We start from the raw sequence: 26,064 nt of genomic DNA, 5'->3' as shown, positions 1-26,064 counted from the left end.
TGAGGACTGCTATGATGGCTATTAGTGTTGGTAGAATGACATTGTCATTTTTATTATCTCTTGGATAATTATTCATTTGGGTAAAAACCCTGATAGTGATGGGTGATGTCCTAATGATATTATAATGCTGAGGAAAAGGATTGTGATGGGAGGTGTTTTATCTCATGTGTGTGATAATGATACTCTTGTAGTACATGATCTGGGCATAAATAAGAAGATAGTGTTGTTATGATATAAATTAGTATGTTTAGGATTGTTATAATCTGAATATACATTATAATAGTTGTTATTCATCCTAATGGGCAATTGATGAGGAGGGTGTAATTTTTTCCAGGTGAGTATGGCTAAGTCTGCCTCAGCCTCCAGCTATGATTTATAATATCACTATGATTAATAGTATATTTAGCTTGATGGATGGTGACATGTGATATAAAACTGATAGGGGTGCAATTTTGTCAGGCTGATAGCATCAGGCCTGCTGTTCATGGGATGCCTTGTGTGACTTCAGGCACTCAGAAGTGAAATGGGGAAAGTCCTACTTTTGTGACAAGGGTGATTGTCATGAGGGTGGATGCTGCTGGCTTAAAGATTTTTGTTATTCTTTGTGTTCTTTGACCAGAGTATATTAGATTAATGATAATAGCCATTATAAGTAGTGTTGATGTGGTGGATTGTTTTAGGAAATATTTGTTGGATGCTTCTGTAGCTTATGGGTTCGTGTTTTTTATTAGAAAGAATGGGGATACCATTAACCAGTGTTAGTTTGTTATACAATTATATTTCCTGGGAAAATGGTCAGTAGAATGATAGTAAAAACAATGAGAGTTTATTAGTACAGGAAGGATATACGACAACATTTTGGGGGTATGGGCCTGAAGCTTACTTAGAGAACCTTACTATACAGCATGTGCTGTGATGTGGTAAATGGAGAATGGAAAATTCTTAGGAAGAATTCAATTCCAGGAATAAGAGCATTGAAATCTCTATGATTTACTCTATCAAAGTAACTCTTTTGTCAGACATATTTCTTAAGTTTGTGGTGGGTTGCCTGGTATGATGACAAGTAGTGAAAACTCTCATATACATAGGGCTAATGTTAGTAAAAAAACTTTTTATAAGAGATGTATATGTTGATCATATCAAACTTCTGGGTAGTATGCTCAAATTCATAGAAAGGAGATTGTTAGATGTGTTTTTTTTTTTTTGAGATTCCTTGAGATATTCTATGTAGATAGTAATGTCATCTGCAAATAGGGACATTTTTCTTTTTCCAATCTCTACACTTTTTATTTCCTTTTCTTGTTTTTTTTTTAATATATAAATTTATTTATTTATTTATTTTTGGCTGTGTTGGGTCTTCGTTTCTGTGCGAGGGCTTTCTCTAGTTCTGGCAAGCGGGGGGCCAATCTTCATCGTGGTGCGCGGGCCTCTGACTATCGCAGCCTCTCTTGTTGAGGAGCACAGGCTCCAGATGCGCAGGCTCAGTAGTTGTGGCTCACGGGCCTAGTTGCTCTATGGCATGTGGGATCTTCCCAGACCAGGGCTCGAACCCATGTCCCCAGCATTAGCAGGCAGACTCTCAACCACTACACCACCAGGGAAGCCCCTGTTAGATGTGTTTTAATGATGACTTGGGCTGTATATAATTCTGGCACCTAGGGATTGTCAAATGCTCCTAAAAATAGTTTGTTGAGGACATGTTTATTATAAGGAAATTGACATATTCTCTAGGAAGGACGGGGTCAATGAGCCTGCTACATTTTCTACATTGAAGACATATACAGGTTTTGATTCTACTTCTGTTAAATCAAGTGGGGCTTCATTGGATTTCTGCTACTGTGGAGATAATCAAATTATCGGTAGGGGTCAGGATAAAATTAGTCATAGGTGTTCTCGTGTAATAATTACTGTTGAAAGTGGAAATGATACATTTATCAGTAAGACTGGGAATAGAATAACTGCTACATTACTTCCTATGAGATTGTGTGTGCTACTGTCCCTAGAGCTCCAGTGGGTGAGTATTTTGAATGTGAAGCCCATCCAGACCTGAGGATGGAATAAATGGCTAGCTGTGATATGGCTAATATAAATAATATGCCTACATTTATATTAATTAGTGGATACGATATGGGAAGGGGGATTCATGTTGTGAGAGCGAGGGCTAAGGCTAGCATTGTGGCAATAATATATAAATTGATGATGTTGATGGACATAGTGGTTCTTTAATAAGAAATTTAAATGCCTCAGCAATGGGTTGCAATAATCCATGGGGGCTGATGATTTGGGGCCCTTTCTGGATCTGTATATAGCCTAGGATTTTCCATTTAGTTAATATGAGGAATGCTATGGTGAATTAAATTGGGTCATTTGTGAAAGAATGTTGATTATACACATATTCTTAGGAAGAGGACTTGAACCAGTGCAGATAAAGGTTTCAGTTTTACATAATTACCGGGCACTGCCACCGTAACAAACCCGGTTCTACAGTAGGGTATGTATAAATTAATTGAATGTAGATTGTATCATCGTTTAGTTTGCAGACATTTTGTAAAGTAAGCCGTATTGCTCTTGTCCTTTCATACTGGAAGAAATCTGCCATAGACAGTAAGCAACCAGGACGACTCCAGTCTGAACTCAGATCACGTGAGACTTTAATCGTTGAACAAACAGACAATTAATAGCAGTTATACCATTGAAATGTCGTGATCCAGCATCAGGGTCATAAACCATGTTGCCGATATGAACTCCAGAATACAATTACACTGTTATCCCTAGTACAACTTGTTCCGTTGATCAGTGTTTTAGAAGAACAGGTGATAAAGCATTTTGACTAGCTGGTCTAAATTTTGATCACTCAGAGGTGGTTTTATTCTCCAAAAAATAAATGGTGCACGGGCTCAAGGCGCACCGGCTTCGGTAGTTTTGGCCCACTGGCTTAGTTGCCCCGTGGCACGTGGGATCTTCCCGGACCGGGGATCAAACCCGTGTCCCCTGCATTGGCAGGCGAATTCTTAACCACTGCCTCACCAGGAAAGTCCCAGAATCGCAGTCTTCCTTTTAATATACCTTAAGCCCAAAGAATCCATGGAAAATTGTTACAGAAAATAAGACAATAAAATATTGTAAGGACTATAACAGAAGCATATAGTACACAGTTCATATAGACACATCCCAAGCAGTTACAAAGTATATTAAAAGGGAGGCTGCAATTTTATTTATTTTTTATTATTTTTTTAACATCTTTATTGGGGTATAATTGCTTTACAATGCTGTGTTATTTTCTGCTTTATAACAAAGTGAATCAGTTATACTTATGCATATGTTCCCATATTTCTTCCCTCTTGCATCTCCCTCCCTCACACCCTCCCTGTCCCACCCCTCTAGGTGGTCACAAAGCACCGAGCTGCTCTCCCCGTGCTATGCGGCTGAGGGAGGCTGCAATTTTAAAAGAATAAGATAAATTATACCCACAAACTCCCAATGTTTCCTGAAACGTTGCAATCTGGAACCCTATTGTAGGAAGCAGAAGATTCCAGGAGACATTCTACAAATGAAGGACTCTAAACCCTGTGGTTGGATAAGGAATTCTGGAAGGAAGGTATCCTCACCCAAGGAGAGCAGGTTCCTAAACTTCTCTGACATCACATCCCCGTACAATTTCCACTGATCTTGGTCCAGGCATTCTCACTCCTCTTGAGAGAAATCTATGGCCATATCCTGGAATGGCAGCAGTCCCTGAAATTAAAAGTACCCATGCCACGTGGCCGCGGGAAGAGTTCATAATGTGACCCAAGAAGAAAACAGCAAGTTAGGAGAACCAGAGAACTGGTTTTAATTTAGAAGAGTGTCTTCAATTATCCACTAATATATATATATCTATATATCTATATATATATAGATATAGATAGATATATAGATATATTTTACAAAGTAACTTTCTCTACCTTATTTCTAACTACAAGAAAAGAGTGTGGCATGTGATCCACAAAACCAATATAGAGACTATACTTATCTGGAAAGAAATGATAAAATGATGGTTTTAACACAGGCATATGCATTTTGAGTGTTTTTTTATATCAAATTGGATAAGATGTGTGTATTTCTCAGACAGAAAAGACATGTCGAGGTAGAAATGTACCTTTCAGCTATTCATGGGTACACAAGTACACTGGGGAGATTGTAGAAGTGCAGATTGTGATTCAGTAGGTCCGGTGGGCCTGAGTTCTATTTTTTTAACAAGCTCATTTTTAACTAGTGATGCCACAGTCTCTGATTCATTAACGACAATTGTGAATAGCAGAGACATAATTAGAAAGGTAAAAATTCATATTTAATTTTGAACTTAAAGTGTTTTATGGATTTTACACCTTTATTAGGATAGTAAGCACAGCAGCAACAATCATTTGTGAATATTTACTATAGACCGTGTATCTTTCTAACATTTTTGTGTAGGATTCCAGGAAAAAGGTCTGGACTGCGGTCACAGTGGGCGGGGCCCCCCAGGCCGGGCCGCCCCTCCAGGACCCCTGTTGGGGCCCTGCGCTCCCGGCGGCTCCCTCCCCCGGCGCCCCCCTCCCTCCCGGAAGGCCTCTGGGCAGAGCGGTCCCACCCCCTGCGCCCAGAACGGAGCCCGCGTTTCCGCAGAGCTGGAACTCCCGGCTCGGGGTCTCTTCCCTCCGCCGTCACGGACCTGCCCCGGAGCCCGAGGGGAGGGCGGCCTCACTGAGGCTGCCGGCTCTGGAGGGGCCCGGGCGGCCGAAGCCGCGACAGTCGTGCGGACGGCGGGCCGGGTAAGTAGGCGCCGACCCTCCGCCTGGTCCGGTTCCCGGGCGGCAGCGCAAGACCAGCTTCTGAGGGGCAGGCGTTCGCTGCCACCCGCCGCTGCTGTGTAGAAAGAGCGGCCCCCAGTGTCTGGTCCCGGGGAACTTGGGTCCCTCCTCTCACCCCTGCCCTCGGCCTGGCTCGCAGGGCCTGGGGGGCGTGGGGAGGGGTTCGGCCTGAGCGTCCTGAGGGGAAACGGGGCAAGGGAGGCGCAGGGTCCGGCTGCAGCGTCAGCGCCCCTCCTCCTGACTGCGGGGAAAGCGGCTGAAAACTCCTCTCGAGGCTCGCAGGCCCCTTATTCAGCCGAGTCCGTCTGCGCTCCTTCCTCCCTGAGCTAAAGTACGGGGAGGGTGGGGGGAGGGTACAGGTCAGGGGACTGGCGCAGGTAATGCGGAACATCAAAAGGTGATTGTTAACTAAGGAAAACCAGCTCTCCCGACGTGAGGAATGTAGCGCTTTTCTTTGTATGCGAAGATGCCAGAGTCTGGGCTCACTGAAATCCTTCCTTTGATATGCACCTCAGCTCTCTGGGGCCTGCATTCTGTATTTGCATATCCTGAGCTCCTCAGGGCCCGCGGCTCACACTGGAGGGCTGCAAGTGCTGATGACTGTGACATCCTTTGTTTACTGAGATGGCAAGAAATATTCCATTTCTCACAGGCTTGAGGGGCAGACAGTGAAAAAGTGTCCGAGAATCTCACTCAGCCTGTACTTTGGTTTACATATAGATAATATTTATACTTAACTGTGCTAATAGAGGTTCTCAAATCCAATCAACTTGTACTACTGCCCTCTATGTACTAATTTCATCAGTATCATAATATAAATGCCTATAAAATTGACTTAATCCATTTAACTAGGATAATGATTTTTAAAGGAAACTTAATAGAGATATAACAACAAAACCTTTACCACTAAAGGCTGGGTCTGGAACAACCTAAATAAACGTTCCATTGTTAAAATATTGAAAGATGTATTCAATAGAAATATCAACAAAAATGACAAATAATAAGGGCAGCAGAATGTTGAAATGTTCTATCTTTATCATTTAAGTGGCAGAAAATCATTTATTAGTAGGCACTGGGGGCAGAAGATGCCTGATTTTCTATCTTTGTCATATTTGTACAGTTGTTTCAACAAGGAACTTAAAGACAAAATGGAAAAACAAGGAGGTTTGTGCCTGAGATCATGTTGATGGGAAACCAGGGATGGCCACCTTGTGCCAGGTGAGTTAAGTTTACCTGGCAGGTAGACCTCAGAGCTCCTGGGAAGCAAGGGTTGGAATTTTTCTGCTGGGTGCCCCTTAGGTTCTGTGACTTGACTGATTGTGAGTCATGTTTCGGGAAAGACCTGATCACAGGAAAAGGGTGGGAATAGAGTGACTTGGGGAGCAGCTAACAACGTTCATCACGGCTCACGGCCTGAATGAATTTTAAAGAAACAGGAAAACAAATGCTTCTTATGGAATCAGAGAATGTGAGGGCTGGACAATCCCAGAAAACGAGGAACACCCATCCCATTTTCCAGATGAGAAAACAGAGGCCCAGCAAGGTGAAATCCCTCACCCAAGTTGCACCCGTCTCTCCTCCCCACTACATGGTTCATGAAAGCAGGACTCTTCCTGTCGTGATCACTGCTGAACCCCAAAAAGGGCCAGGCATCTAGCAGCTGCTCCAAAAATTTTGGTTGACTGTAGGAACAGTGCTATTTCTTTCTTTCTCACTCTTATTCAGGATTGTGCCAAGAACTCCCCAGGTTGCAAAGTAATTCGCTAAATGTAAATATTAATTGAGTTTTGTTGTGATGAGGACTTAGGCTTTGAAGGTAACAGACTTGGTTCAGATCTTGGTTCTGCCACTCAATAGCTGTTTGGCTTTGGGAAAGTTACTAAACCTCCCTGAGCTTATTTCCTCCTTTGTAAAGTGAGGATAAATGTATCTGAGCCAGCAGAGCACCTGCATGAGAGACGTGCACTAAATATTGGTCTTTCTCACTCTCCCACGCTATCTCTCTGTTCTTCCCAGAGAAGTTGTACAGAAGGATATAGTACTTTTTTTAAAAAATGAATTAATTTTTGGCTGTGTTGGGTCTTCGTTGCTACGCGCGGGCTTTCTCTAGTTGCGGCGAGCGGGGGCCGCTCTTTGTTGCGGTGCGCGGGCTTCCCATTGCAGTGGCTTCTCTTGCTGCGCTTGTTGTGGAGCACCGGCTCTAGGCACGTGGGCTTCAGTAGTTGTGGCCTGCAGGCTCAGTAGTTGTGGCGCTTGGGCATAGCTGCTCCGCGGCATGTGGGATCTTCCCTGCCCAGGGCTCGAACCCATGTCCCCTGCGTTGGCAGGCATATTCTTAACCACTGCGCCACCAGGGAAGTCCCATATAGTACTTTATAAAGAGGGGTTTTAATTTATTTCAGATAGTGTACATTTTTCTTGTAGAAAAGATTATTCCACTATAGAAACATTAACACGCAATACCACTACAAATGCAGTATTCTATGGGTTAGATATTATCAGTAAATCTTATAAGTGATTGGGCAAATGCCAAAGCACTAGGTACTGGGGAGTAAGAAGACTCAAATCTGGGGTGCCCCCCACCCCAATTTCAGGAGCAGCGCGTGTTTTTCAAATCCATATTTCATCCGGTCTTTGTTTCTCATCCATCCTCTGTGTCTGCCTTTCTCAAGGCTCAGATCCTCCGCTTTCACACCCTCCCGGCTGGCTGTGCTCCAGCTCCCGTCCTGGACCCTCTGCATGCATGGGTGTGCCTGCTCTCCCTGTGCATCACCAGCTTTGCCAGGGAGCTGCTGTATCGTGCACTGCTCGCTGTACCCCAGAGTACCTAGACCCTTCTGGTGCATGAAGTACACCCTCATCACCATGAGTGCACGCCCATCCCCTTACCTTATATCCTGCCTCTAAGCCAGGCTCGGGGGGTGACTACAGTGTGCATTCAGCTATGTGAGGTGCTGAGATCAAAGTGAAGTTCCCAACTTTTGAAGTTGCAGGCTTGAGGGGCACACAGTGATTTAAAGTCAGGTCACCTGACTTAAAGGGGGGGCTGACTGATTTAAAGCCAGGGCAGCTGACTTAAACCCTGCGTCCCTCGGCTGCAGGACGAGACCAACTTTGGCGGTGCACGGGTTCTCTCCAAGCCAGCACTGCTGTTCAGGAAGAGCTTCCAGTAGCGCCTTAGTGCAGGGGGGACTTGGTCCGTTGTCTTGCCGCTGCCCTCAGAGGGGGGCCGCCTGCTCTTCTGGAGGAGAATCAGGGAGGAGGAAGTGCAGAGTCCCTTGTCTGATGGCAGGGAAGGGGGTGCGGGGCTGTGTGGTGTCCTGGGGCTGGACTCACCAGGTCGACTCATCCTCTCAGCCTCCTAACCTCCCCCCACACACCCCACAAGAGTTTCCAATAGTATGTAATTGCGCCTTAGGTTCTCGGTCTTCAAACTCATAGCCAGGCTCCCAGGTCCCTCGATTCAGTCAATTCCTCTGTGCTCTTTCTTCCATTAGATACAGTCCCAGAGGGAGGGGCTGGGGGATGGGACTGGAGGGACTCCGGCAGCACTGGCCTCAGCTGACTAAAGAGATCCGGGGCCTGTGCTCTCACATATGTGCGAGGACCCTTAAGGCGGAATCGAGGGGGCCAGTTAGAGGCAGTCCTTGCTGCCTCAAGTGAGTATGGATCACCATCGGGTGGGAAGCACGCTGACCCCTGAGAAGTACTGTTAGGAGGATGTGTTCCTCCCTCGGCTTCAAGGACGTGGGTGGGCTTCAGGGCTCCAGTTCCCCTCCAGGCCTCCAGGTCCGACTGCACCCCAGCGGCCTTGCAGACCTGGCTTCCTGTCCCAGAACTTGGCCAGGTTCCAGGAAGAATCCAGACTGCAGAGATGGTGCCTGAGTGCTCCAGCTTAAGAAGTGGTGTCCCTGGGGACCCAACAGTGGAGGGAGGAAGGGTGAGGGGAGTAGGGGGGTGGGGTCGGGAGGGGTGGCTGCCCTGGGAGACGTTGAGAGAGAAATATCGCCTCCCACACCCCCTGGCCCCTGCAACTGACCCATTGGTGCCATAGGATATCAGGGCCTTTTAATCAGAGATATCTCTGTTTCTTTACTCCTGTGTTCAAAACTATGCAAAACCAACTCTTCATCCTCTTGCTGCCTTGCCAGGACTTTTAAAGCACTGTTCTCTTGAAGCACTCGTTCCCTAAACTGCAGTTTGGAGCTGTCCCACCTATTTAAAAGTGTTCTCCTTAAACTGAGACTAAATCCTACTCTTTTGGAAAAATGACCTTCACTTCAGAGGAGATCTTCTTTTCAGCCCATTCCTTCCTTCCATTTCCCTGTTAAGAACCCCTGTGCTCAAAGAGCTTGGTGATTTATTTTTTGCTTGATGTAGCAAAGAAACCTTCCGCATGCACCCCAAAAAGCTTTCCTGGAACACACGTGTCTCAAAACCATGAGAGTGTTTTGCAGTTAGTATACACTGGGTAGACTGCCTAGTAATGCCTCCAAGAGCCAGAGGTGAGCGACACCTTTACTTATTTGATTGGATGCCCTTCAAGTTTAGGAAGGTCCCATTCTTGTGCCCCAGCAGATGAGACAGAGCCCTGGATGGCTGTGGCTGTGATTAGATAACTTCTGATGATTTTATTTCCCTTACTGAGCTGCTGCTTCTAGGTGAAATTCATTTTATTACCTGTTGTGTTTTTTTTTGTTTGTTTGTTTGTTTGCCGTACGCGGGCCTCTCACTGTTGTGGTCTCTCCCGTTGCGGAGCCCAGGCTCAGCGGCCATGGCTCACGGGCCTAGCTGCTCCGCGGCATGTAGGATCCTCTCGGACCGGGGCACGAACCCGTGTCCCCCACGTTGCAGGCGGACTCTCAACCACTGCGCCCCCAGGAAAGCCCTACCTGTCCATTTTAAAGAAAGACTGACAAAGTCACTGTAATAGGTCAGGAGTCTGAGCTCAGGGTTGGTCAAAGGTACTCACAGGGAGGAAGGTGGATAAAAGTAGGCAGGTAAAATAGGAGGGTTGGCAAGTACAGCCAGGACAATCGTGTTCACCATGCATACTAATAAAGGCCAGAATCTCCTCATTTATGTCTGGTGCGAAGTTCTGATGGTTTCACAGGATCAAACTCAAATCATATTCAAACTAGGGGGCTTCCCAGAGGGTGCTGAAGCACCGGCAGAGCCCACATGCACTCCCACTTTGGCACTCCAGGATCAGAGTTGGGTTTGGAGATGGGGTTGCTGTACCCCCAAGGAGGTGAGCAGAGAGGAGGAGTCGATTACCGGTCTCCTCTGACTCTCTGGCCCAGATTGCCTGGCTTCACAGGGGGGACAGAGTTTTGCTTTCAGCAACTGGTGGGGCACTTCGAGGTTGGTGGGGTTGCCCAGTGGCCCGACAGCCTGACAGGCTGACTGCGGTGTGACCGCCCTTTGTTTCTCCAGAATCTGTACATCAGGAGGTGCATGGTTGCGGGAGCCCATTCACCGACCCTCCCCCCAAGGGGGATGGCACCTTCCCTGGCTGTACCCTATGATCACCAGGTACTTGAAATGAATGCAAGTTTTTGACTTCAAGGAAGAGCTCACATAACCCCTTCTGCCTCGTAATGTGTGGGATTTACTATAATGGAAGGACATTATAAAGAACAGGTAGAAAACTCACCTGTTGGTCTCCATGTAGGATTTTATTTTGCATGCATCCCTCCTACATGAGTAGATAGCAGAGGTTTATTTTTGTTCCCGTGTGTGTAGTTGTGGCAGAGGATGTAGGTATGGTGATTTGAAGCCCTCAAAGAAATATTCTCAGAATTCTCAAGACTTCTCTTGATTGGAACCGAAAGAGACCTGGAAAAGGAGGAAAAGAAAAGGAGGAGGGAGAACGAATGACTGTTTCTCAGTAAATTCACATTCCTGGTTGATTGTTCTGTCTTCTCGTTTCTTTTAACTTCTATGTATGTCTAATGGAATAACGTAGAAAGGCTGATTTTTATGCTTTAAAAGATTTTACATCACGAAGAAACTAGAAGTGGCTAACAGAACTTATTCAAATCCATGTTACATAGAGACTTTGATATTAAATTTGTATACTAAAATGGGTTAATCCAAATTTTCTCTTTCTTTTTGAGTGAATATTTGTAACATTTTTGTAGATGATAATTTATCCTAGATATACAAAATTGTGAGAATGGGTACCATTTTTCACCACTTAAATGATTTCTTTTAAATGAATAGATCGTACAGTTTAAATGCCAATGTTGAGTCTTACGCGTTGTTTTTTAATTCCTTGATTTCCAAAACTTGTGTTTATTTAATTGATTTCTATCTAATAATCTGTGTCTCCCCTTTATTGTTTCTTACTTTATATTTTATTGATCTATAGTTAATTTGCATTATTATATTAGTTTCAGAGGTACAACATAGTGATTCATAAATGTTTAGGTTGTTCTCCATTTACGCTTATTATAAAAGAGTGGCTCTATTCCCCATGCTATACAGTATGTCACTGTAGATTATTGATTTTATACATAGTGGATTATTCCTCAGAATCTCCTACCACTATTTTGCTCCTCCACCCTGTCTCTCCCAGCTGGTAACTACTAGTCTGTTCTTTAATCTGTGAGTCTGTTTTGTTGTTGTTGTTGTTGTATTCAATTTTTTAGATGCCACGTGTAAGTGATAACCTACCAGGCTTGTTTTCTCTGTGGCTTATTTTACTAAGCATAATACCCTCCAAGTCCATCCATGTTCTTGCAAATGGCAAAATTTCATTTTTTGCTGAAGTCATCATAAAAAATCTTTTTTATCCCCTAACCTATTGATGAACACTTAGTTTGACTCTGTATCTTGGCTATGGCAAATGACACTGTTATGAACATTGGTGTGCAGTTATTTTTTTAAAATAGTGTTTTTGTTTTCTTCTGATATACCCAAGAGTGAAATTGCTGGGTATTATGGTAGTTCTCTTTGTAGTTTTCTGTGGAACCTCCATTCTGCTTTCCACAGTAGCTGCACTACTTCACATTCACATCAAGAGTGTACAAGAGTTTCCCTTTCTCCACATCCTCACTAACCTTTGTTATTTGTGACCTTTTTGATGACAGCCATTCTGACAAGACTGAGGTGATATATCTCATTGTTTTGATTTGCATTTTATTGCCGATTAGCTATGTTTAGCATCTTTGTGAGTTCTGGCTGTCTATCTGTATTTTTTCCTTGGAAAAATGTCTATTTAGGTCTTCTCATTTTTTAAAAAAAGATTTTGGGTGTTGTTCTGATATTGAGTTGTATGTGCCGTTTCTGTAGTTTAGATATGAACCCTTGCTTGGTCATCTTTTTGGTGTTAACCTCTTACCATGTGCAAATATTGTCTCTCCTTCAGCAGGTTGTCTTTTCATTTTGTCTCTGGTTTCCTTTGCTGTGCAAAATCTTTTAAGTTTAGTGAAGTCCCATTTGTTTATTTTTGCTTTTGTTTCATTTGCCTTAGTAGACTGAACCCAAAACTGTTGCTATCATTTATGTTGCAGAATGTTCTGTATTTTCCTCTAGGGGTTTTATGGCCCTACCTTTAGGTCTTTACTCAGTTTTGCATTTATTTTATATATGGTGCGCTAAAATACTCTAATTTTATTCTTTTCCATGTAGCTGACCAGTTTTCCCAGTACCACTTCTTGAAGAGACAGTTTTTTCTCCATATTGCCTGTTTTGTCATAAATCAATTAAATATAAGTGTGTGGGCTTATTTCTGGGATCTCTATTCTATTCCAGTGATCTTTGTGTCTGTTTTTGCTCCGGTCCGATTCTCTTTGATGACTGTCCCTTTGCAGTATAATCTGAAGTCAAGGTGCGTGATGCCTCCAGCTCTGTTCTTTCTCAAGACTGTTTGGCTATTTGGGGTCTTTGTGTTTCTATACAAATTTTAAATTTACTTTTTCAAGTTCTGTGAAAATGTTTTGGTATTCTGATAGGGATTGCATTAAATCTGTAGATTGTCTTTGGTAGTGTGGTTATTTTAACAGTATTAATTCTTCCAGCCCATGCACCTGTTATATTTCCCCATCTTTTTCTGTTGCCTTCAACTTCTTTCACCAATGGCTGATAGATTTCTGAGTACATGTCTTTTACCTGCTTAGGTGTGTTTGTTCCTAGGTATCTTATTCTTTTTGGTGAGATTGCATATGGTATTGTTTTCTTAATTTTTTTCTTTCTGACAGCTTTGAGGTTTGTTTTTTCTTCTTTTTCTAATTCCTTCAGGTGTAATGTTAGGTTGTTTATTTGATATTTTTCTTGTTTCCTAAGAATAAGCTTGTATCACTATAACTTCCCCCTGTGAACTGCGTTGGCTGTGTCCCATAGATTTTGGATCATTGTGTGTTCATTTTCATTTGTCTTGGGTATTTTTAGAATCCCTCTTTAATTTCTTCAGTGTTCCTTTCTTCCCCTTTTATTCCCTGCATCTGTGATGTGAGGACTATCTTTAATATTATGTTTGGATTTCTTTCAGGTGTGTGTGTGTGTGTGTGTGTGTGTGTGTGTGTGTGTGTGTGTGTGTGTGTGTGTGTGTGTGTGTGTGATTATTTAAGTTGCTGAGCTCTTAATTTCACATGGATACTAACAACCCTGCATTGTTAGTCTGCTCCCCCACAGTTACTGAATTTGACCTTATATTTTACATCTACTTGTTTTGTGTGTCCCTTAACTTCTTATTGTGAATATAGATGATTTTATTATTGTTTTCTTTCATGCTTCCTATTAGCTGTGTACATGGTTGATTTCCTGCCTTTGTTGAATATTTGCCTTATCCAACGAGGTTTTTCCTTTAGTAAGTTTCCTTTCCTAATTTTTATGTTTCAGTCGTGGCCTTTTCTTTTTCACTGAGAAAAACCCCTTTAAGATTTCTCATAAAGCTGGTTTGGCGATGCCGAGCTCTTTTAGTTTTGCTTCTCTGTAAAACTTTAGATCTCACCATCAAATGTGAAGGAGAGCCTTGCTGGGTAGAGTATTTTTGGTTATAGGTTTTTCCCTTTCATGACTTTAAATATACCATGCCACTCCCTTCTGGCATGCAGAGGTTATCCTGAAAAGTCAGCTGATAACTTTATGCAAGTTCCCACGTTTGTAACTTGTTGCTTTTCCTTTGCTCCTTTTAATAGTGTCTTTTTATCTTTATTTCTTTGCCATTTTAATTACAATGAGTCTTGACGTGGTCCTCTTTGGATTGATCCTGTTTTGGCCTTACTGTGTTTACTGGACTTGGATGTCTGTTTTCCTTCCCAGGTTATGGAAGTTTTCAGCTCTTATGTCTTCAGGTATGTTCTACACTGCTTTCTCTTTGCTTTTTGCTTCTGGGACCAGTATAAGGCAAATATTAGTACACTTGATGTTGTTTCACAAGTCTGTTCAACTTTCCTCATTTCATTTTAATCTATTGTTTTACCGTTCATCTTCAGTGATTGCCTGTACTCTGTCCTTCAGGTTTCTGATTCATTCCTCTGTATCATTTAGTCTACAGTAGTTTCCTTCTGTGTATTTTTCATTTCAGTTATTGTATTCCTCATCTCTGTTTTGTTGTTCTTTAATGGTCTAACTCTTTTTTGAAAAAAATTCTCACTTCTTGCTCTGGTCGTCCATTCTTCTCCTGAGTCCTTTGATCAACTTTATAGTCATTACCTTGAACTCTTTGTTGAGGAGATGGGCTATCTCCACTTCACTTAGATCTTCTTCTGAGTTCTTATCTTGTTCCTTCATTTGGATCATGTTTCTGTGTCACCTCGTTTTTCTTAACTTGCTGTTTTTATTGCTATGTATGTAGTAGGTTCATTACACTTCCTGACCTTGGAGAAGTGGCCTTTTGTAGGAGAGGTCCTATGTGTCCCAGCAGCTCACTGTCCCCTGGTCACCAGAGCTATGTGTTCTAGGTGTACCCCCTATGTGGGCTGCTTGGGCTCTTCTGTTGTGGAGGGCTGACTACTGGGGGTGGTCTGGTAGGCTTGGCTGCCCCCAGAGTGCTTGTTTGCCAGACTCTGCCTTGTACGGAGGCTGTCTGTGCTGCTTGGTGAGGCTACATCATAAGGCAGCTGGCTGCACAACTCTGGGGGACACCAGATCTAGTGCTGGTTCACTTATGGGTAGAATTGCAGTCCAGGTGATATCAGGGCTAGTGCCCAGTCGCTGGTCCTGGGGCTATGCTGGCCACTGGGAGGAAGACACAGGTCCTGAGTTCTGGCTGCAGGGCCCAGGAGTCGCAGAGTTGGTGTTGGATCACCGTTCCTGGCACAGCTATCTGCAGGGTCTGGGGTATCCCTAATCTTGTGTTGGCATTCTGCTGGGCAGGGGCAGGACCCAGCTGAGTCCATGGCTGCTTCTGGCCTGCAAGTGAGTGTTCTGGTCACACAGGCTGCTGGGCTGTGGTATTGCTGGAGCTGCTGTGTGCCTGTTGGTGTATGAGGCTGATACCACTGCTAGAGCAGGTTTGCTGTTGGGTAGGTCCAAGCTCCATCCAGTCCCTGTGCAGTAATCACCTGCTGACGGTGAGGCTGATTCCAAGGCCAGAGCAGGCTCACTTGTCAGAGGGGCCAGGGACTCTGGGGCTGGTGCCTGTCCACTGAGGTGTGGAGGCTGGTCCTGGGGCTTTCGGTGGCTGGGCCCATGTCCAGGGGCAGCTGTGCATTGAGAGGGTCTGAAGGCAGGCTGTTTGCTGGTGGGTGGGGCTATGCCCATGCTCAATTAGTTGCTTGGCCTGCAGCATCCTAGTACTTGTGTCTATAGTCTTGTGGAAATGGGTAGGGCTAGGTCCTGAGTCTAAAAACATAGAGGGAGGATTCTGAAATTATGCTTGCTGGTACCAGTGGCCACGAGGTAGAAGGAGCTCCCCCAAGTGGCTGGTGCCAGTGTCTATGTCCCTGAGGTTGTGCTGTAGTTGCCTCTTGCCTCTCTGGGAGACTCGAAGATCAGGAGGTAGGTGTGACCCAGGATCCTTTCAAATGACTGCTTCTGTTCCGATTCTTGGGTCATGTGGGATTTTGTAAGCATTTTTTCTTTTTTTTTTGCAGTACGCGCACCTCTCATGTTGCAGAGCACAGGCTCCGGACGTGCAGGCTCAGCGGCCGTGGCTCACGGGCCCAGCCGCCCCGTGGCATGTGGGATCCTCCCGGACCGGGGCACGAACCTGTGTCCCCTGCATCGGCAGGCAGACTCTCAACCACTGCGCCACCAGGGAAGCCCTGAGAGTATCTTTTAAGTGTGGAATCTCTATTTCCCACAACCCTCTGTCTCTCTGGAAAATAAGCACTACTGGTCTTCAAAGCCCAACTTTCTAGAACTCTTCTTTCCAGCCCAGGATCCCTGGGCTTGGGAGCCTGATGTTGGGTTCATACCCCTTGCTACCTGGGAGCACCTCAGAAATTGTAATTATTCTCCCATTTGTGGGCCACCCACCTGGTGGTATGGGTCTTGACTCTATTGAGATTTTGCCCTTCCTTCCTGTCTTGCCGAGGTGCCTTCCTTATATCTTGAGCTCTAAAACATCTTTTATGGTAGGTCCCGGCCTGTTGCATCCATTGCTGTTGTGACTTTGGTGTGCCCATGAGAGGCATCAAGCTCTGGGTCTTTGAATGCTACCATCTTGGACAATCTCTCCACTTCATTCTTAAATCATATCATTTAATTTTTCTTAGTATCTTATTTGATTAGCAACAGTTTGAAATTTATTATCACTCATGTTTACTTCTCCTGTTTTAAAAAATTGAATGGTGCATTCATTCATTTTGAAATGAAGGTAGTGACCTGTGAATTTCAATACCTCAAAAATCAAGGATAGGACAAAAGTCTTTTCTACCTGTGTTACCCTCAAACTCTGCACCCCACCCCAGCCTGGGGATTAACCTCTTGCACCCATGCTCACCTTCTGTTTTTGGACCGTTCACCATCACTGCATCTGTATGTGTGTTGACGAAGTGAACTCTGGTCTTTCCAGTTTTTGTGTGTTGTTTTTTGGATTAGGGAACAGTCCTACTATGAATGTACATTTACTGGTCTGCTGAAGTTCATATATAAACCTGTCAAGCACATTACCAGAATTGGAATTGCTTGTATATACACTTTGATAAATTTTAGAGAGAATGGTAGAACAGAAGTAAATTGTATTTCAAATCCCACAATATTCTCACACCATGAAAACCCTTCCCTTTTTAATGTATTTGTGTGTAGTTTATCTTTATGCCCATACTATATTTCCCAGAGATGGGTAAGTGTTATGTTTCTTGCTAGCACATTTACCGTATTGTTCAAAGTCAGGCGTTTAGTGGTTTAACATGATCATATTTCCATGAACTTGCAAATACAAGATCTTCTCTCACACTGTCTATTACTCCCTGCTGTTTTATATTTCCCTCCTAGTTCTCAGTCCTGGTCTTCTCTTTATGTTCTTCATCAACCTGGATAGGTTATACTATTTTCTCTCTTATTCAAGACCAATAGAATAGAATAGAACACCCAGAAATAAACCCTGATATATGGCCAAATGATTTTTGACAAGTGGCCAAGACTTTTCAAAGTAGAAAGGATAGTATTTTCAACAAATGGTGCTGAGAAGTATTGTTGTCAACATGCAAAAGAAGGAAGATGGACCCTTACCTAACATCATATGCAAAAATTAATGAAAACGTATCAAGAAACTAAATATAAGACGTAATAAAATAAAAAGTCTTAGAAGAAGACACAGGACAAGAGCTTCATGACATTGGATTTGGCAGTGTTTTCCTCAATATGAAACGAAGGAACAACAAAACAGCTAACAAAAAAATAAACAATTTGCAGTACATAATTTAAAAAAATGTGTATCAAAGAAATGTAAACAGAATAAAATGGCAACCCACAAGATGGGAGAAAATATTTGAAAGCCATCTATCTGACAAGCGATTTCTATTCAGAATATACAGAGACTCCTACAACTCAACAAAAAGCAAACACCCTGATTCAAACATGGATAAAAGACTTGAATAGATGGTTCTTCAAAAAGATGTACAAATGACTGAGCACTTGAATAGATGGTCCATATCACTAAATGCATGTTTATATATTTGTGTGCATGCATACACCCACAAGCGCACACACACATACACAAGCAGAAAACAAGTATTGGTGAGGATGTGAGGGAGTTGGAAGCATTGTGCTATGTCAGTGGGAATGTAGAATGATACAGCTGCTTTGCAAAAGAGTATGGCAATGTTTCAGATATTGACAAATAGAATTACTACATGATCCAGGAATTTTACTATGAGGTATACCCAAAGGAATTGAAATCAGGGTCTTAAAGAAGTATTTGTACTCCAGTGTTTAGAGCAGTAATAATCACAGTAGCTAAAATATGAAAGCAACCTAAGTGTTCATCCACTAGTTCCTGGATAAGGAATGTGTGGTATACCCATATAAGACAATATTATTCAGTGTTAAGAAGGAAAAGATCTAGGAATATGCTACAACATGGATGACTCTTGAGGAAATTTAGCTACCAAAATGCCATTTTTCTGACTTTTAGTGAGTCATAACAATACAACTACTTATTTCAATTATATGGGGTACTTAGTGTAGTCAAAACCATAGAAATTGGGAGGGTAATGATGCTTTTCAGGTGGTTATGGAGCAGAAAGGAAAGTTATTTGTAAAGGATATAGAGTTACAGTTTTAAAACGTAGAAAAAAATTAGATAAATGGTGATGTTCATCGCCCAATAATATGAATGTATTTAATATCACTGAACGGTGCACTTTATAATAATTAACATGTTATATTTTATGTTATTTGATTTTACTAACGTACAAAATTGGGAAAGAATGTCATATCAGGAAAGGGAGTGGCCCTGGGATAGAGCAGAGAGTAATCAGAAGGGTGAGACACTGCATATGTTGAAGAAGAAGAGCTGAGAGTCTTCATTGGACAGAAGAGACTTTATAAAAAAGAAAAAAAATTACTCTGAGGGTGTATTAAATAGATACCTGTGGGTGTACTGCTATCTCCCATGGGTTATCTTAAAGAGTCTTTAATAAAGTCCATAAGGCTTGCTGAGGCTTTTTTAAAAACTGGATTCCCTAGGAGATAATTAGAGGGTGGTACTCAAGTCTATGTCTAGGTTGACAGATTTTGCAGGGAAGACGAAGGAACCTGAGAAGAGTGGAGGTCCTGAGAGTGTAAGTACATGGAAATTAGAAAAAAAATAATAAAGGGAATTAGGAAAGCGTTGGACTTCGAAGGTCATGTAGTACTGAGTCAGACCTGAGGTTTCTAAGGAGCGATATACATAGTTGCTCTTTGGATTACTTGTTGATAAAGATAAGTGGGAAAACTAGAGTCGTTTCCAAGTGTAGGCAGGATATAATGAGAGGATGGAGGTGGACAGTAGGGAGGCCCAGAGAAAAGTGGGAAGGTCATATTGGACCAAGATGGTGGTAATATCCAGCAGAACAGATGGTAGGGCAGACTGTGGATTCATCTTTTTTATTTCGGCTCCCCACCTCATCCTTAATAATTCTTTGGGAATATTTCATTGCTCTGTGAGTCAGGTACAGAATTCGAGTGAGGAGACTACACCCTCAGTGTCCAGCTGTCTTGAGTCCTCAGTGTGCTTCAGATGATGGAGAACTATTGCTTCTTTATGAGAAGAGTTAGTACCTCGTAGCTAAGCTTAAGCTGGAGCTTATGCAATATTGATTCCATTTTATATATACTGTTGGCATGGAGGTTCCTCCTCCTCTTTTCTTGACCGTTATGAAATGAATCTATATTTCTCAATATTTGGGTATATCAGATAAATACATTAAGTAAAGGAATCTTATATATTGCTCCCTGCATAGTTTGCTCTTTCTTGTTTCTCTTTCACCTTTACTAAATTAGCACAGGGAGAGACCTTGAAATGTTCTAATCAGGAGAGATTAGAACATCATATTTCTAGAGAGGTTGGTTGGACAGAGCAGGGGTCCCAGTGAGAATCAAAGCTTCTGTTTCTACTTGGAAGTGTACCTGTATAGAGTAGAGGGCTCCAGGAAATATCCTAGAATATTGCAATATCCCTGCGGGAGATCACTAAGAGAGGCAGGATCTGGTACCAGATCAGTGTACTATGAAATGTGTGTCAGTCGTCTGATGTGAGATTCTCAGAGCCAATCCCATATGGTAGGGCTGAGTGCAGAGTGATGAAGAACCTGTGAAAGCCTCTGATTGCACGTTAAAGATGAAGCTCTGATTTTGGGGAGAATTTTCTTACCTGACTGAATGTCACCCTTCTGTGGGGATGAGATTCTGTGCTTTTCCTCTCTTGATGACCACTGACTGAAAATCATTAGAGGATCATGTCTAGAAAGCATTCTTCATTTAATTTCTTAAAGAAGAAAACATTTTTATCCACTTTCAAACTGAGGATCAAGGGGAATGACATCAGTGACAATGTCAGAGTAGGGAGCTCTGGCTTGTGTCCATCGCCAGAAACACTGACATACGTGGTAAAACCTGTCAGAATGATCTTGTCAACACATGTAAGTTTTCTTTTCTTTTTCACCCTGTAGATTTATCTTTCCTTGAAACTTACCTTACTACAGGATGTGGAGAATAAACAGGGAAGTAGAAACTGTATTTCCTGATGAGAGAATCACTAAGTCACATTAGCTGTTCTGAGCTATGTCTTACTCACCGTGACTGTAATTAAAGCAAACAAACAAACAAAACACTTTTTAAAGTTTTTTTGTAAGTCAGCTCTGACATTTCCTAGTTAAAGACAAGGTAACAGATACAGACTTAGAGCTACCAGAATGGAGCAAAATTTTGATTGCACCTGTGTTGAATATATGAGCATGACCTACTACAAATCTTCATTATAGTTATTGCCACAACTGACAAATTCGCTTTTTCCACTCCTGATATGTTGCATGTACGGAATGCATAGGTGACTAACCCCAGCTGGTCACAGGTAAACTCTGCCACATGGATTACTGCATGTTTTCCTGCTGGAAGACCACACATTCTCGAGTATCATGCCTGCAGAGTATCTGGGCTCTTCTTTTTTTCTGGATAAAGGTTAGATAATCACCTAATTTTATGAGAAATATAAAAATTGTATTTTCACATTCTTCAGGTTTTTATTTATCCATTCTCTTTCAAGCCCTCAGTGCAAATATTAAAGTGATTTCCAAGAGGGTGATAAATAAGACAGCTACATTTATGCTCCAAAGTTAGCAATAAAGCATAATACAATTGTAAATGCACTAATGTGTGATTACTATGTAGATACTTACGTAAATGCAATTTTAGTAATGCTTTGTGGAGAGCTTCAGAATGTAGGTATTAAAAAAAAAGGAGTTCTTGAAACTCTCAGGGAATTATAGAGAAGTCTGTGTGTCTATAAGTATCAATCTGAAATAATGCATATTCTCATAAATAAACTAGGCATAAAATTGTAGGAAAAAACTTCATGAAATGAAAGAGCATGTGATGGCCATACAAGAAAAATAATATTCTCAGAGAATAATGAACAGTGTGGAGTTCAGCAGAAGGGTGATGCAGATTCAGAGAGTAATACTTTGGAGAGCCTAATTATGAGTTCCTCATATTTCATCTTTGGAGAGACGGTAGTCATTTGAAATATGATGTTATAAGATGACGTTAACATACTTAAATACTTTCATTTAGAAATGACCACTTAGAACCAGAATAAATGAAGGAGAACACAGAATTATGTTTTTGTTGATTTTTGAAGATCTCAGGTGAGTGCTGATAATTTAAAAATACATGATGTCTTTCACTGCAAAGTAAATGAGCTGTTACAGTGGAGGATTCCTGGACTGAATGTCAATATTATGACATAGTATGAGTGTGTTTCGTGTTTGGTAATTGCAATCATTGTTGCTTTTGTTGTGGTCATCCATTTACAATGCTTGGTGTCAGTTGATTTTTCTCTTGGAAAAATAAAATACATTCTGTGTGTGTTAAAAAGAACCATACATGATGTCTTGATACAGTTGTATGGAATTTGAGATCTGGAAAAAAGCATTTCTTTTCTGTATTGCTAGGATGATAATTGGATATTTTTGCAAGACAGAGATTTCAGGATGAAAATCTCATGTCTCTAAGTGGGAAGTCAGTTCATGGTGGAACATTCTATTAAAGCTGTGTGAGTGCAGAAATATTTCTTTGGAAAGAAGAGGTCACGAATCCCTTTTTAACGGTTAGTGGTTTATAGTATACCGAATGAGCAAAATGGCTATTTCTGAACTTTAGGAAAAAATAATATAATTTTTCTGCATTTATATTATGAAGCTGATGTAGAATATCAAAAATTCTTTATTTTGAAAAACAACGTAATCAATTTGACATAATTCATATATATTGAACCTGTGGTACACACACACAATAAAACTTACATTCAAAAAACCTTTTGCACTTAAGAAATATTTTCTAGTGTAGTTGATTTACAATGTTGTGGGTTTTTTAAATACATGTTTATTGGAGTATAATTGCTCTATAACACTGTATTAGTTTCTGCTTTACAACAAAGTGAATCACCTATATGTACACATATATCCCCATATGCCCCCCTCTTGAGACTCCCTCCCACACACCCTATCCCACCCCTGTGGGGGACATAAAGCACCGAGCTGATCTCCCTGTGCTATGCGGCAGCTTACCACTAGCTCTTTTACATTTGGTAGTGTATATATGTCAGTGCTACTCTCTCGCTACGTCCCTGTCTCCCCTTCCGCCCTGTGTCCTTAAGTCCGTTCTCTACATCTGTGTCTTTATTCCTGCCCTGTCACTAGGTTCGTCAGTACCATTTTTCTAGATTCCACATACATATGTGTTTGCGTACGGTATTTGTTTTTCTCTTTCTGACTTACTTCACTCTGTATGACAGACTCTAGGTCCAACCACCTCACTACAAATAACTCAATTTTGTTCTTTTTTATGGCTGAGTAATACTCCATTGTATATAATGGGTCACATCTTCTTTATATATTCATCTGTCGATGGACATTTAGGTTGCTTCTATGTCCTGGCTATGGTAAATAGTGCTACCGTGAACACTGTGGTACATGTATCTTTTTGAATTATGGTTTTCTCCGGGTATATGCCCAGTAGTGGGATTGCTGGGTCATATGGTAGTTCTATTTTTAGCTTTTAAGGAACCTCCATACTTTTCTCCATAGTGGCTGTATCAGTTTACATTCCCACCAACAGTGCAGGAGGGTTCCCTTTTCTCCACACCCTCTGCAGCCTTTATACATTGTTGTATTAATTTCTGCTGTGCAGCAAAGTGATTCAGCTTTATATATATATATATATATATATATATATATATATATATATATATTCTTTTCCATTATCGTTTATCACAGGATATTGAATATAGTTTCCTCTGCTATACAGTAGGTCTTTGTGGTTTGTGCATCCTATGTAGAATAGTTTGCTTCTGCTATTCCAAAATTCCCAATCTTTCCATCACTCTCTCCTTGGCAACCACAGCTCTGTTTTCTATATCTGTGTGTTTGTTTCTGTTTCGCTGACATGTTCATTTGTGTCCTGTTTTCGATTCCACATATAAGTGATATTATATGGTATTTGTCTTTCTCTTTCTGACTTACTTCACTTAGTATCATTATCTCTAGGTCCATCCATGTTGCTGCAAATGGCATTATTTCATTCTTTTTAATGTCTGAGTAATATCTGTTGTATACGTATACCACACCTTTATACATTCATTTTTCAATGAACATTTAGGTTGTTTCCATGTCTTGGCTATTATAAATAGTGCTGCTATGAACATAGGGTTTTATGTATCTTTTTGAATTATAGTTTTGTCTAGATATATGTCCACAAGTGGGATTGCTAGATTATATGGCAACTCTCTTTATAGTTTTTTTGGGGAACCTCCATACTGTTTTCCATAGTGGCTGCACCAACTTACATGGCCACCAACAGTGTAGAAGGGTTCCCTTTTCTCTATACCCCATCCAGCATTTGTTAATTGTAGATTTTTTTAATGATTGCCATTCTGATCAGTGTGAAGTGATACCTCATTGTAATTTGGATTTGCATTTCTCTAATAATTAGTGATGATGGGCATCTTTTCATGTGCCTATTGGCTATCTGTATGTCTTCTTTGGAGAAATGTTTATTTAGGTCTTCTACCCATTTTTCCATTGAGTTATTTGTTATTTTGTTATTGAGTTGTATGAGCTGTTTGTATAGTTTGGAAATTAAGCCCTTGTCAGTCTCATCATTTGGTAATATTTTCTCCCAGTCCATAGGTTGTATTTTCATTTTGATTATGGTTTCCTTTGCTGTGCAACAGCTTATAAGTTTGATTAGTTCCTGTTTCTTTTTTGCTTTTACAGTAAGTCCCCTACATATGAACAAGTTCTGTTCCAAGAGTGCGTTTGTAAGTTCAACTTGTTTGTAAGTCCAACAAAGTTAGCCTAGGTACCCAACTTACACAGTCGGCTATATGGTATTGTCCCGTAATAGGTTTATAATACTCTTCACACAAACAACACATAAAAAACAAACACAAAAATAAAGAAAACATTTTTAATCTTATAGTACAGTAACTTGAAAAGTACAGTAATACAGTACAACAGCTGGGTACTCGGGCTGGCATCGAGGGAACAGGCGAGAAGAGTTACTGATTAGAGGAGGGAGAGGAGGTGGGAGAAGGCAGAGGTGAAGGATTATCAGCAGTAGGAGACAGAGGGAAAGCTGCCATTTCACTCATAACTGACGTTGATGACACAAGTTCTGGTTCCTTGCTGGATTTAATTCTATCTACCCTCTTGAAAAAATGATCCATTGATGTCTGGGTAGTAGCTCTTTTTTTCTCTTCATAGATGACAAGGTAGCACTGGATTTCATTCTGAATGGCTGCTGCCACCTTTGGGTACCATTCTAGGTTCGGGTCCTGTGCCTCAAAAACTAACATTGCTTCCTCAAATAAAGAAGATTCCCTTGCCATTTCCTGTGTCGTGAATCTCTTCAGTTCTTCAGTTACTTCTTCTTCCTCCTGTCCCTCTTCGTCCTTTGTCTTGGCCTCCAATTCCATCAGTAAGGTCCTCATGTTGCACAGCAAGGACTTCAATGAAATTGTCCTCTTGCAGATCTAGCTCCAGCTTCTCTCTGAGGGTCACTACGTTGCTCAGGACCTCTTTGGACTTCTGATCTACCTTCTCAAATCCACAAAAATCATGAACAAACTGTGGGCAAAGGTTCTTCCAAACCCCATTCATGGTGACCACCATACGCTCACACCATGCAAAGTCAATGTTTTTATGGTCTTGTAGATGTTATAGTCCTTCCAAAGCTGTCCCTAGGTTGTTCCTGATTTGTCACTTACCTTTACTGCCTGACAAAAAGTGTGACATAAATAATACTTCTTGAAAGTCGCTCTAACTCCCTGGTCCATAGGTTGGATGAGCAACAAAGTATTCGGTGACAGATGCACTACTTTGACGTTGGGCTGAAAGTCATCCATGGATGGGGGGTGGCCCACAGCATTGTTGAGCAGCAAAAGAATGTTTTGCTGGAACATCCTTCTCCAAGCAATATTTCTCTACATCTGGGATAAAGTGGTGGCAAAACCAGTCCTGGAACGTGGCCTGTGTCATCCAGGATTTGGGGTTACACTTCCATGCAACAGGAAGAGAGCCCTTGGCTATGTTTTTAAGGGTTCTTGGGTTCTCTGAATGATAAACTAAGAGAGGCTTCAGCTTCAATTCACCGGAAGCATTGCCACCAAACAACAGTTAACCTATCCTTTGCTGCTTTACAGCCCAGCATCAACTTTTCCTCCTTACTGGTGTAACTTCGGTCTGGCATCCTCTTCCAGTACAGTTATGTCTCATCCACATTAAAAACCTGATTGGGTAAATACACACCATTATCAATAATTTCTCAAAGTGTTTCCGGAAGTTCCCGGACAGCTAACCTATCTGCACTTGCTGCCTCTCCACTTACTTTTACGTTGTGAAGGTTGGCTCTAGCCTTGAACCGATGAAAGCAGCCATGGCTGGCATTAAAAGATGTGCCCTCTGATTCTTTGCCGTTTTTCTTCTTCAAGTCTTCATAAAGGCTTTTAGCTTTCTCTTGAATCAGCACATTTATTAAGCTGAGCAGGACTCAGCACTGACGTTGGTCCTGCATCTGCACACTGAGAAGTTTCTCCCTCTCCTCCATCACTTTTCCATGCTGCTTCGATATTTTGTCAACA

General features: G+C 41.9%; 1 protein-coding gene across 1 annotated transcript in view; it reads left to right on the top strand.

Annotated features, from left to right (window-relative positions):
• Positions 1–4,118: 4,118 nt before the first annotated feature.
• LOC307175489 (uncharacterized protein) overlaps positions 4,119–26,064 on the top strand; it is a gene marked incomplete at its 5' end in the record, with an annotated part of 32,438 nt that continues 10,492 nt past the window's right edge. The window contains 4 exons of the mRNA XM_079900597.1: positions 4,119–4,126; positions 4,256–4,316; positions 4,453–4,790; positions 5,950–6,047. Of these exons, the coding sequence (XP_079756723.1) occupies positions 4,119–4,126; positions 4,256–4,316; positions 4,453–4,790; positions 5,950–6,016 (474 nt within the window). The 3' untranslated portion in view covers positions 6,017–6,047. The remainder of the gene's footprint in view (positions 4,127–4,255; positions 4,317–4,452; positions 4,791–5,949; positions 6,048–26,064) is intronic.

Source organism: Stenella coeruleoalba (genome assembly GCF_951394435.1).
Source record: "Stenella coeruleoalba genome assembly, chromosome: 16".
In the NCBI taxonomy this organism is placed as follows: Eukaryota; Metazoa; Chordata; class Mammalia; order Artiodactyla; family Delphinidae; genus Stenella; species Stenella coeruleoalba.
This window is presented reverse-complemented; position numbering and strand designations above follow the sequence as displayed.